At 37.2% G+C, this 13,863-nt stretch overlaps 1 protein-coding gene across 1 annotated transcript; it reads right to left on the reverse strand.

Annotated features, from left to right (window-relative positions):
- Window positions 1–1,783: 1,783 nt before the first annotated feature.
- On the reverse strand, window positions 1,784–13,247 carry SMIM23 (small integral membrane protein 23). Its single transcript, XM_027841724.1, has 4 exons — window positions 13,161–13,247; window positions 7,978–8,029; window positions 7,668–7,735; window positions 1,784–1,996 (listed from the first exon to the last, which is right to left on the reverse strand). The coding sequence occupies exons 1-4, from the start codon at window positions 13,245–13,247 to the stop codon at window positions 1,784–1,786; spliced, it is 420 nt and encodes a 139-aa protein (XP_027697525.1).
- Window positions 13,248–13,863: the final 616 nt, after the last annotated feature.

Genomic DNA, 13,863 nt, shown 5'->3' on the forward strand with positions numbered 1-13,863 from the left:
AATTAAAAAAAAAAAAGAAAATGTAGAATATCTGACATTAAAGAAACTGGAAAAAAGTCAGGGAGAGATAATTCAGGAATCATTAAATTTCCTGAAAACCAGAATTAAGAAAAAAAAAACCCTGGGTACTACATTTCAAGAAATTGTAAATGAAAACTGCTAGGTCTATTAGAACCAGAGGAAAATATAATATTAGAAAGAATCCACTGACTACCTTCTAAAAGAAATCCCAAAAGGAAAAATCCCAGGAATGCTATAGCCAAAATCCAGAGTTCCCACATTAAAGAAAAAATATAGAAACAAATGGAATGAAGCAGTTCAAGTATCAAGAAAGTACAGTCAAGGTAACATGTAGACCTGGCAGCTTTTACTAAAAACTGGAGATCTTAGAGATCTTAGAATTATAAAAGACAAAAGATACTGCCTTACAATGAAGAATAATTTACCCTGCAAAGTTGAGTATAGTTCTACAGTGGGAAAATGGATTTTTAATGGAATAGAGGACTTTCAAGCATTTCTGATAAAAAGACCAGAACTGAGTAGGGACTTTGGAATAAAAACACGAATCCTGAGCAATTTATTTATTTATTTTAAATACTTATTTATTCAAGCATTTGTAATATTTATTTCACATTTATTTTTATTGTAATGTTTATTAAACATTTATTCAAGCAACTAGAAGGAGCTATAGGATGATATAGTGTTAACATCCTACACCTTTAGGTGATATATAGATATAAACATATGTGTGTATATATATGTATATGTATATATATATTAATCTATAAGCTATCTAATGCATCCATCTATCTCTTCTAAAGGTATGGATAGGAGGAGAAAAAGCATATATATAGCACCTACTATATTCCAGGTACTGTGCTAAGTACTTTTTACAAATATTATCTCATTTGATCCTAGCAAGAATCTTGTGAGGTAGGTGCTATTATTATCTCCATTTTACAGTTGAGGAAATTGAGGCAAACAGGGATTAAGTTACTCATCCAGGATCACACAGCTAGTAAGTATGTAAAGCTGGATTTGAACTTAAGTCTTCTGACTCCAAGTCTAGCATTCTATCTACTACCTATAATATCTCTAATTGGATGTTCTATAGACAACTTGAACTCAACATGTCCAGATTAGAATTCATTATCTTCCCCCTCCCAAATGTTTACCCTTTCTCCTATATTCTTGTTGAAGTACCACCATCCTTCTAGTCATTTAAATTTGCAATATCAGTCATTATCAACTCTTTCATTTCCCTCATCTCCTGTGTCTAACCATTGGCTCTTTGAGGTCAGGAAAAGTTTTTTTTTTTTTGGTCTTTGCATCCCTGCCACCAAATACAGTACCTGACACATAGCAAGTAACTAATAAATGCTGGTTGAATTGATTTCTCATTCCCTCCTGTTTAGCCTATGCTGAGATATCTATAAATAATGAAATAACATCTATTCCTCTTGATACATGCTGGGGGATGGGGGGGAGGGAGGGGAGAATTCTCTATTCAAAATTGGAAATGGCTTTTTCTATTCTGGTGTTCCATGGTTGGAGTCCTACTCTGATTTGCATTTCCTGTAAGTTAGATGGCAATCAAGATTAATGAATCACCCAGGGAGGCAAGTATTTTGCTTGGTTTTCAAATTACTTTGTTTTTTGTTTTACCACATAGCTCAAGTATCCAAGCTCCATCTGGTTCACAATGTCATATTGCATTATAGTCAGAAGTGTTTTCATCAGTTGTCCCTCTATGTAGGCCATTCTAGCCTTATCTTCAGAGCACTTAAAAGTGATTTGTGAGGGTTACAAACTTTTCTTCTGATCCCAGATCCTTTAAGTGATAATCTAACCATTCTTCCAGGTCTTTCACCTGTTGTTCCAGGGCCCTTAGTTCTTGCTCCAGTCTCTCCTGAAGGACATCCAGGCTCTCTCTCAACCATAGTCCCATAGGCTTGACTGGTTCCTTTGGTTGGTCCTTGAGTTGATTATCAGGGTTCTGAAAGGCAGAATGCTAAAAATGTTTCCCAATCTCATCAGTCTACAAATATCTTTGATCCTCCCCCCATCATATCCAGTCATGGTACAATGATTGCTCTGTCAACCTCAAATCCAGTATACTTAAAACACAAATGACATCACCATCTTCCTTCCCAATCTAAATTTAGCAAAAGAGAGTGAGGAAACCCAGAGGAATATACCACCCTCTAAGGATTCTAGGAAGATTTCTTGCATTGACTGGCTAATGTGCTCAAGGCATTACTCAGAAAGACATTATTTCTCTGCAATCTCATTTCAAGAACTTTTTTCACACAGGGAAGTGTGGACCAGGGGCATAATTGTGGTCTACTAATTCCTATGTCAGACCTAAATATATGGTGTACTTTGAATGTTTAACCCATCTCTCAAATTAGGGAAGGAGAGAGGGGAAGGGCAGCCTTGATACATGCTCTCTCTGGATTGTGATTCTGGATTGGTGGAAAGAATACTAATGCAACCTCAATAAGGGGGTAAAGTTGTGAGAGCTTTGGGGAAGAAAGATTTTCTCCATCCCTGCTTTGAGAGAGGGCACTCATGGTTCTAGACTCTCTTGGAACTGATTCAAGACATGTAGAGAAGAGAAAGACAGACTTTGGAAGGCAGCCATGTAGGCAGAGATGGCTCCTTAACATGTCTCTGATTTCCAGTTTGCTTCCTTAGGGAATTTCCCCTTGAGCGAGATCAAGGCCTCTCTTGGTTGAGCCAAGATCTCATCCCAATCTTATGTAAAGAGCTCCTTCACTCTTGGTGTATTTCTTATATATTCTAATCTGCATAACTTCAGATTTTTGCTCACTGTTTGTTTGGATAAACAGATTCCCTCACTATTCCCTATTTGTGATGGTTTTTTGTTTAACTAGAAGTTGGTGAGAAGGAGCCAAGCTGTCAGTGTAAGCTTGAAGTACACTTCCTCTTTTTAAGGGAAAGCAACGAGGAAAGCTAATGGCTTTTTTCCCCTTGCTTTTGAACCTAAAAATTGTGCCCCTAGATCAGAACTATTTTGGGGCAGATGGAGATAGATATCATTTTAGTCCTGAATCAGTCCCCAAGAGAACCATAAGTGCCCTCTCTCAAAGCAGGAATGGAGAAAATCTTTCTTCCCCAAAGCTCTTACAACAGCTTTACCCCCTTATTCAGGTTGCATTAGCATTCTTTCTACCAATCCAGAATCACAATCCATAGAGAGCATGTATCAAGATTGCCTTTCCCCTCTCTTCCCATTTCTCAGAGTAGCTACGTAGCGTAGTGGATAGAGCTCTGGGCCTAGAGTCAGGGAGATTAATCTTCATTAGTTCAAATCCAATCTCAGACACTTACTAGCTGTGTGATTGTGGGCAAGTCACTTAATGCTGTTTGCCTCAGTTTCCTCATCTGTAAAATGAACTGGAGAAAGAAATGGCAAAACACTCCAGTATGTTTGCTCAGAAACCCCAGATGGGCTCACAAAAACTCAAATATGACAGAAACCCTTTTTCTCAGAGAAGAAGAGACTGACCTGCCTTGTGCCCCTTCTTTTGCTCCCCTCTAGGCAGGGATCATAGTATCCCTTGGAGAGAAGTAGGCAAGATTCCAGAAATATCTATCAATGTCTCCATTCAAGCTGCCGGTCTATACATTTAGGCATTCCATATGGATATGCACAACTTAATATGTAACACATAATCTTATTACATATGCAAAAAAAGTCACCAACTTCCCTGGCCAGTATCATTTGAATGGCAAGAATACCTCAAGCTTATACCCACACCCTGGCCCCTTACCACTGAAAGTTAGTTATACAAAAGACCATCACAAATAATGAATAGTGAGTGAACCCATTTATCTAAAAAATAGTGAACAGAAATCACAGAAGTTATGTAGATGAGAGTTGCAAGAAAATACACAAGAGTGAATAAACTTTTTAGATAAAAGAGAAATGAGATCTTGGCTCAACCAAGAGAAAGGACCTGATCTCACTCAAGGGGAAATTCCCTGAAGTCTCTAGGAAGACAAACTGGAAATTAGGGACAAGTTGAAGAGACAGCTTTGCCTACATGGCTTCCAAAGAATGTCTATTTGTCTGTCTGTCTTTCCCCATGGATCTTGAATTGGTTCCCAAAAGAGTATGGAAATAGGAGTCCTCTTCCAAAGCAGAAATAAGGAAAGGTGTCCTCTCCCCGAAGGTCTTGAACCAATTTTTGCCCCTCATGCAGTTACACAGGGGCAGGGTTGCCAGAATGTGGGTTCTCTCTGTTAATTCAGAATCCCAATCCATAAACAGCACAGGGCTATCTCCCTCCCCCACCTCTTGCCACCACCACCACCTCTCCCTGCAATAAGGAGTGGGTTATACATGTAATGCTATGTCTGTGGCTTATGGATATCTTATAATGTATACTTGAATGTAAAATCTGCACCTCAATACTGTATATTTGCATCCAGTGTAATTTACAGAGACCACTAATTTTTTAAGGAATGTGAGTGTGTGTGAGAGTAGATGTAATAGGCATGCCCTGATAGGAACTGAAGCAGCTCTTCCCTTCCTGCCTTAGATAAAAGCAAATTCTGAAGGTGTAGTCATAGCAGAGAGAATAGAACTCTTCAGTTGGCCACCATAAAGATTGGGAGTGGGTTTAAGGTGCCATGAAGGAATGGAAGAGGACACCAAGAGGTAGAGAGAGGGATATGCCAAGGGAACACAGGAATGAGGCTTGGTGATGGGCCAGAGTGGGAGAGGCATCAAGAATCTTGGTGCTATGCTGAGACACACACAGAGTGGGAGCAAGGGAACCACCAGGATCACCAGTGCTTTACAGAGATGCAGACTAGGAGTGAGAGCTGCCGCAGAACAACCAAATCCATATACATCCAGCCTAAGAAAAGGTGCCAGACGGAATGTTGCATTGACTTTAGGACAATTCTACTCACGAGGCAAGGACTTCTCTAATTGGTGCTGTGAGTTTTAGAGGACTATCACCTGAACTTATATGCACCATCATGGCATCATAGACTTAGAATGGAAGGGACTTTAGAAACCATTGCGTTTGACCCCCTAGTTTTACAGATGAGGAAATTGAGAAAAAGAGAGGTTGAGCAGCTTTTTCAGGGCCACAAAATTAGTAAGCTCCAGCGATACTGTTTTAAGAACAACTTTAAGTGACTAAGTCTTTTTGACCATTATAAATACCCAAATTAACTGCAAAGGACATAGGATGGAAGATACTATTTGCATCCAGAAAAAGAATAGAAGTATGTTTAGAATGATTTTACACACATACACAAACACATATTTGTATCTAATGGTAGCCATCTCTAGAATGGGGTTTGGGGGGAAAAAAGAAATTTGCATGATAACTTTATTACATATTTAAAAGGAATTGCAAATCACACATAATAGATCTGCAGTTTCATGTGCAATCAACTTTTAAAAATTATTATATTAGTTATGGAAATGCCTGTTTATTCCCTGAATTAAAAATAAATAAAATTTTAAAGAAATTACTAAACTCCTGAGAAGAGGTGAAATTCGAATTGTCTTCACTTCAGGTCTGGTGCTCTAATCACTACACCCTGTTGCCTCTTGGATGACGCATTTCCTATTGCTTTGCTAAGGGCTTGGACACAATTCTGTGTTGGCTACCAAATTAAGTAAATTTCTTTTCTTTTTAAAGCCTTTATTCAGGAGAACTGAAGATCTTTTTCTTTCTTTCTTTTCTTTTCTTTTTTTGCTTTTTGGTGAGGCAGTTGGGGTTAAGTGACTTGCCCAGGGTCACACAGCTAGTAAATGTCAAGTGTCTGAGGTCAGATTTAAACTAGGTCTTCCTGACTCCAAGGCCAGAGCTCTAGCCACTGCATCACCTAGCTGCCCCTGAAAATTCTTTTCAAAGCCATGAGTCAGATTCTGATCTTCCCAGCCAAAGAGGTAGACAACTTGGTATAGTGGAACGAGTTCTAGATTTGAAGTAAGAAGACCTGGTTTCAAATTCCTTTGGCTTGTTTGACTTTGGGTACATGACTTCTCTCTGAGCCTTGGCTCCATCTTCTACAAAAGGAGAAGTCTTAATTAGATGGCTTCTGAGATCCATTCAAGCTTTAAATGGTCTTCTAAGCTATCTTCCTACAGGCATAGCATTAATTTTTGCAGTCATGATAATGGCTAAACTTTTGTTTCTGGAGTGAACTAAGTATTTGTTTCTAATACTGTGGGGGCAGTTAGGCAGAACAGTAAATAGAGCACTGGGCCTCAAGTCAGGAAGACTCATCTCTCTGAGTTCAAATCTGGCCTCAGACACTTATCAGCTGTGTGACCCTGGGCAAGTCACTTAACTGTTTGCCTCAGTTTCCTCATCTGTAAAATGAACTGGAGAAGGAAATGGCAAATTCCTCCTGTATTTTTGTCATGAAAACCCCAAATGGGATCATGAACAGTTGGACGTGACTGAAAAACAACTGAACAAATTGTAATGAACACTTCCCATCATCTTCATGGTATATGACCAAAAATGTTACCTTCACCATTCACATAGTCCATGAACATTCATTGAGTGTTAACTATGTGCAACATACTATGCTATTTTTTTTTTTCTTTTTGGCCATTCACTTGCCATTCTCCAAGGAATCACATTGCTTTAGTACCTCATCCCAAAGGGAACACCAACAGAATTGTGTAAATTTGAGCAAGCCACCCAACAAATCTGCGTTCCAGTTTGTTTATCTATAAAGTAGGGATAATATGGACTGCTTATCGCTCGAGATTTGTGAGATTCAATGAGATAATGATTATGAAAGTGCTTCCAGAATGCAGAAGCACTACAAAAATGCAAGATGTTATTTCCTTTCTTCTTATAAAGAAGAAGAGTCATATCTATTACCCTATTCATCTCCTTTGTCCTTAATACCTCAAGATGCCAAGAAAAGTCACACTTGCCTCTTTTCTATTATTAATTCATCAACCAATATTTATTAAGCATTTATTATGTCTAAGATATAATGCAGGTGCCATGAGATCTAAAACAAGTATACAACCTGCCCACCATTTTCATACTGAAAATTTAACAATTAGCTTTTGTGAGATAGTCTAACTGGCTCCAGCACACACCTGAGAAAATCTCAGATTATTCAAGCATAATATATATTTTTCACTCTTTCAAGTGTTTATCTTTTCTTTAAAATGTAATTACAAATTCTTTGAAGGCAGGGATTATTTCTGTAGTTCTTTGTGCCCCTATAAACCTACTACAGAGCCCTAAATATAGTAAATGCTCAACAAATACTTTGTTCCATAGGGAAGGTGATACCGACAAACACGATAGAGTGAGCAAGAAAGAGGTCTGAGAAAAGGATAAATTATTGGTAGAAAAATTTAGACAGTATATGATGGAGTGCTGAATGCATGATGTGGATAATAAATAAGGGAGAAATGAGTTGAAAAAGATAGAGATCATTTCATGTTAAGGTTCTTAGGGAAGGGTTTATGAAGAGGTCATCTCTGAACTGGACCAGTAGAATTTGGATAGTGACAAAGAGAGAGGGTAGGCCAGTGGGAGCAATGGGAATGAGTATGGCCTGTACATGGATCCTTAAGGGTTCAACTACCAATCCAGGAGACCTGCGTGAATGGTTACTTCAAACCTAGTTTTCTGGTTCTGTACCTTGGAAGTGTCATGACTCTGGTGGTAATTACATTCTTTGATCCCTTCTGAGATCTCCCAGCTTTTTCCTGAAACCAAGACACAAACATTGCAATTCAGTTTTACAGGAAGTAGCCAATAAATGGTAAAAATAATTCATATTCCTACCTACAGTTCTCCTTCATTCCAGCCCCAACTCTGGAGGAAGGAGAGGGGAGAGAGAGGGAATGGTGACCATGGCTTAAGTCAGACTTCTTCCCCAAATACACCTCCATTCACCTGCTCCCTTGACTCCTCCACAGGGACATTCAGGGAGCTCAAGCTCTCTTACCTGATAACCACATGGCCACGTACAGGAACAAAATCAGCAATATCAGGATGCTCTGCAGCCCAGGGTGGAGAAATGGGGAAAAGGAGGAGAGACAAGAAGAGAAGTTAGAGTTTCCTGAGGACCGAGACCCATCTACAGCTGCATTACTTATAACACATAGTTAAGTATGGTACTTTCTATGAGAATTTAGTAAGTACCAAATTAATTAGTTCAAATTTATGCAGTCACAGCAATAACTTTGAGAGACTTAGTAAGTCTGATCAACACAATGACCTACCACAGGACTCATGATGAAATCTGCTTTCTATCTCCAGATAGAGAACTGATGGACTCAGTACAAATTGAAACATATATTTTTTCTCTTTCTTTTTCTTGCCTTATTATCATCATCATCATTATTATTATTTTGGAACATGGCTAATGCAGAAATTTGTTTTGCATATCTATACGTATTTGAAATGGGTTTTATTTTTCTTGCCTTCTCAATGGATGAGGGAGGGGGAGAAGAGAGGGAGAGAATTTGGAATTGAAAATAAAATAAAATTGAATTTAAAAAACAAATTAATTAGTTCAAATCAATAAATATTTGTTGAGCATTTACCATATACAGGACTCTTTGCTAGGTGCTATAGGAATATAAAGAAGTACAGACATAGTCTCTGCCTTCAAGGAATTTGTAATCTCATTTTAAAGATAAGATGAACACATGAAATGGTGAAAAATAGACTTTGTGCTTAAATAATCTGAGATTTCCTCAGGTGTGTGCTGGAGCCAGCTTGAAAGTCTCTAGTTGTTAAATTTTCAGCATGAGTATTTAACTCTTGGAAATTGACAAAAGCTAAAAAATCAGGGATTGACTTATTGTTTTGTTAGTTGTTTCTAGACTTAAAAAGTGATGGAGAAAATGTTAATAATGCAGACTAAACTTAAAATTGGATCATGGGCATATATTATGTATACATACATACATACATACATGTATATGTGTATCTATCTATTGATCTATCTTTACAGACACAGTTGTTAAACATTTATCAGCAAACCCCAGGTAAGGGGCTGAGAGACTCATTCTGTCACCTCTGACTTAAAAGATAATGCCTGAGGAGGTGTTGAGGTACATAAAGGTTAAGTGACTTGCCTAGAGTCATTCAGCAAGTAAGTCTCAGAGCCAGGATTTGAACCTAGGTCTTCCTGACTCCAGGACTTCCAGCACTCTATCCACCATACCACAAAGTCCTTCCTTTTATGAAGAGATTTCAACCAACCAGTCAATCAATCAACAAATATTTTATTAAGTGCCATCTATTGGCAGGTACTGTGCTAGACCCTGGAGATAAAGATACAAAGAATGAAACAACCCTACTCAAAAGTAATTTATATTCTAATGGGGGAGACACCCGGTACAAATATCTGTATCTCTCCATATTTCTCTCTCTCTTTCTATCCATAAATACCATATATATATATATATATATATAATGCATATATGTATGTATATACACACATACACTTGCAAACACAGAGCATAAATGTAAAGTGAATAGATACAAGTATTTTTGTTGTATCATTTCAGTCATGTCTGACTCTTTGTGATCACATTTGGGGTTTTCTTGGCAAAGATATTGGAATGATTTGCTATTTCCTTTTCCAACTCATTTTACAGATGAGGAAACTGAGGGAAACAGGGTTAAGTGACTTGCCTAGTTAAGTGACTTACTCGTACAGCTAGTAAGTGTCTGAGGTCAGATTTGAACACATGTAGATGAATCTTCCTGATTCCAAGCCCAGTGCTCTATCCATTGTGCCACTTATATTTCCAGAGTAGTTAAATACAAGGTGGATTTGGGGGAAGACCATAAGTATTTGGGAAAATTGAGAAAGGTTTCGCATAGAAGATGGTACCTTCGCTACATCATGAAAGAAGAGAACTCTATGAGGATATAAGAAAGTAATGAATTCTAGGCATGTGGAATGGTTAGTGCAAAAGACAGGAGATGGAGTGGCAAATATGAAGAAGAGAGAAAAGATCAGTTTGTCCATTTGTCTGGATCACAGAGTGCAGGAGGGGTAGTAATGTCCAATGATGCTAGAAAGATAGATTGGAATCAGGTTGTATAAGGCTTTGAAAGCAGGAGCTTATATTTTATCCTAGAAGCAATAGGCAGCCACTAGAGTTGACTGAATAGAAGAATCATTTGGTCAGATTTCTGCTTAAGAAAAATTACATTGGCAGCAGCTTGTAGGTTGGACTGGAGTGTAGACAGATTTGAGATAGAGAGGCCAATTAGGAAAATGTTGTAATAATCTAGGCGTGAGATAATGAGAGCCTGAAATATGAGTGGTGACTGTATAAGTGGAGAGAAGGGATTGGATACAAGAGATGTTGTGAAGGTAGAAATGGCAAAATTGGGCGACTGATTGGATATTGGGGTGAAGGAGAGCATAGAGTCAAGGTCATTGTCAAGGCTTACAAACCTGAGAGACTAGAAGGATATTTTGAATAGAAGTAGAGAAGTTTGGAAGAAGAGAGGATTTTGGGAGAAAGGAAATGAGTTCAGTTTTAGATATGTTAAGTTTGAGATGGCTCTGGAGTTTGAAATGTTCAATAGGCAACTAGTGATGTGAGCCTGAAATTCAGGGGAGAGAATAGGGCTGGGTACAAAAATCTATCAGTCATTTGCCTAGAGGTAATTAAATCCATGGGAGATGATGTATAGAGAGAGTATAGAGAAAGAAGAGAAGAGAATCCAGGATGGAACTGTGGGGAACATTTACAATTAGAGGGCATGACATGGATGGTGATCCAACAAAGGAGACTAAGGAGTGGTTAGACATGTAGGAAGCAATCTAGCAGAGAATAGTATCATAAAAAATCAGAGAGGAAAGCATATCTATGGAAGAGAGGGTAGTCAAAATTATCAAATGTGGCAGATAGATCAAGAAGGATAAGAATATGAAAAGACTATAAGATTAATCAATTAATAGACTGTTGAGAGTAATTTCAATTGAGTGATGAAGTCATAATGGAATGAGTAGTGGATGAGGCATCAGTGTTATATAATAGAAAGAATATTGAAGCTAATTATTAGATCATATTAACATAATAATAATTATGCTTCTACTTTAATTAGTTTATAGATTTAGTGCTATACTAATCAAACATTCATATACTTTATAGTACTAGACAATATAGTTACAAAATTTATTTAGAGGGACAAAAGGCCTAGGATTTCAAGGGAAATGATTTTTTTTTAAAAAGTAGTAATGAAGGTGGCATGACATTACATGATTTCAAAGTGTATTGTATGGCAGTAATCATTAAAGAAACCTTTTGAGCACTGATTTAAAAACAAAAATGTTCATTAGTAGAATGCACATAAAGAGGCATTCAAAGATAGAAGTCCAATATTTGATAAATTAAAGAATATAGAGTAGGGAAGCAAAGACTCTCTAGTTGACAAGCAGTAATGGGAAATTTGAAAGCAGTTTGGCAGAAATTAGGTTTAGGCCAGCATTTTACACCACATACCTCCATACACTTCAAATGGATTAAGAAACCTGAGTATAAAAGATCACATTACAAAACAACTAGAAGAAGGCAGAAGGAGATACTTGTTTTACTTATGGCTACCAAACATGGCAAAGAGGTGATCAAAAAGGACAAGATTGACTTTTTGATTACTGTATGTGTATATATATATATATGTATATATATATATATACACATATAAAGCTTTTGTATGAACAGAATGCATAGAGTAAAGAGAAACTGCATTGGGAAATTTTTTTTCCATGACTTATCTTTAATAAAGGGGTGCTATCAAGATACTTAGGAAATAACATAAATATATGACAAGAGCCATTTCCCAACAGATAATTGGTCAAAGGATTAATCAATTAACAGAAATTTATTAAACCCTTGCTATGAGCCAGGCACTGCGTGAGGCACTGGGGATAGAAATGTCTGAAATGAAATAATTCCTACTCTCAAAGAGTTTACATTCTATTTGAACAATTTTCAAAAGTTGAATTATAAATTATCAGTGACCTCATGAAAAAAAGACTCCAAATCACTGGTAAGAGAAATACACATTAAAAAAAAATAAGGTTTTATCTCATTCCCAGAAAATAGGTAAAGATGACAAAAATCAGAAACATTCATTGTTTCAGAGGCTATGAGAAAACATACACACCAATGCACCATAGGTAGAGCTATGAATTGATACCAACATTCACTAGAACAATTTGGAATGATGCTAGGGAAACACTGAATTATTCATGCCTTTTAATCCCATTACTGGGTGTATACCCCTCCCCCCCAAGGTGGTTAAATACAGAAAGAAATACTCAAAATCGTCTATCTATCTACTTATCTTAGCAGCAAAGAATTAGAAGCAAAATACGTGCCTATCAATTGAAGAATAGATGAATAAATTGTGGTATTTGAATATAATGGAATATTATTGTGCAGTAAGAAATAACACATTCAGAGAATTCAGAGAAGCACAGGAAGATTCTCATCAATTGATACAAAGAATTAGAACCAGGAAGATAACATCTACAATTATAATAATGTAAATGAAAAAGATTCTATTAAAAGAAAGGCAAAACATGACTAATTTTAAAAAAATTTTCTACAATTGTGGAAACAAATTATGAAGCATACCTCCATCTCCTTGACAGGGAAGTGGAGGATTATGGGGCAGAATGTGGCATACATTGATTATGTGGTGTCTGTGTTGACATTATTTTTGCTTAATTGTTTTTCTTTGTTACAAAAGAGGGTTCAATTCCTGTAGGGTTGAGGTTAGGGTAAAGAGCAGAGTATGACTGATAAAAAAACAAAAGACATTAATAAAAATTTATTTTTAAAAATAATATTGAAGTCAGAATCAGAGGACCAAATTTAGATTTCCTGTCCTGTTACTTATTAGCCCTAGATCCTGTAATTATACTTGTGTGACCTTAGGTTAGTTACTCCCCATTTTCTGGACCTTAGTTTCTTCATCTGTAAAATGAAGGGAGTCTTCCTGACTCCAGGTTAGGCATTCTATCCAATGCACCACCTAGCTGCCCTAGAGACTAGTAAAACATAGTAAATAATCAAGAGCTGAACAAAATAAGTATATAAATAGCAAAACACATGGCACAGATATGGGCTGATAGATATGGGCTAATCTCACCCGTTTTTTGTTTATAGAAGCATTGACAATTCTTCCAGATGAGTCTGCTTTTCTTCTCCAGACAATGCCCTCATGTTCAACCTGCATAGTCTAGGTAAAGATATTAAGAAGTCAAATCATTTCAACTAGACTTCCTGCCAACTCCATCTCACTGACTGAGTTCCCTCTCAAGACTACCTGAAGCTTCCCTTCACTCAGGAGTCTTATCCCATCACACTGATGTCATAAAAGGTGATGACTTTAGGCTGGGTATAGCCAAGTGGGCAGGGCAATTGAGGTCTTTGGAAAACCCAGTCTTGTCTATGTGGCTGTGGAAGTCTGAAGTAGGGAAGGCTTAGACAAGATTAGGAAGTAGGAACATTTTGATTTTGGGGTTCCTTTCCCAATTCCCTGCTCATGAAGTCCCTCTCACTGCTACAACCTTGTCAGAATATGCCTTCATTGACAGTGTCTCATACTCATCTAATTACCTCCCATCCCAACGCAGTTTACTTTTTCATTATTTCTTTAACTCAGGTCTTATTAGGTCAATGATAGCTAATTACCATTGAGATGTTCATCATCTGAAGGAATTTTCAGATAATATAGAGGGTCATATAATTTATCAACATAAATGTGTCAGTTATTTTTATCATGGCAGAATAAGGACCTCTTAGGTTGTTGTATGAGGAAAAGAGTAATAGTTTAAAACTTGATATATGTG

The sequence above is a fragment of the Vombatus ursinus genome, unplaced genomic scaffold (assembly GCF_900497805.2).
Source record: "Vombatus ursinus unplaced genomic scaffold, bare-nosed wombat genome assembly UNPS02014863.1, whole genome shotgun sequence".
NCBI lineage: Eukaryota > Metazoa > Chordata > Mammalia > Diprotodontia > Vombatidae > Vombatus > Vombatus ursinus.

What these genes read in the sequence shown, in the direction of transcription:
- SMIM23 (XM_027841724.1), bottom strand. Translation starts at nt 13,247, where the DNA reads ATGCAGGTTGAACATGAGGGCATTGTCTGGAGAAGAAAAGCAGACTCA. An exon ending in CTTCTATAAACAAAAAACGG is followed by an intron (nt 8,030 to 13,160) that starts GTGAGATTAGCC and finishes CCTGGGCTGCAG; the next exon opens with AGCATCCTGATATTGCTGAT. An exon ending in CGTGGCCATGTGGTTATCAG is followed by an intron (nt 7,736 to 7,977) that starts GTAAGAGAGCTT and finishes TCTTGGTTTCAG; the next exon opens with GAAAAAGCTGGGAGATCTCA.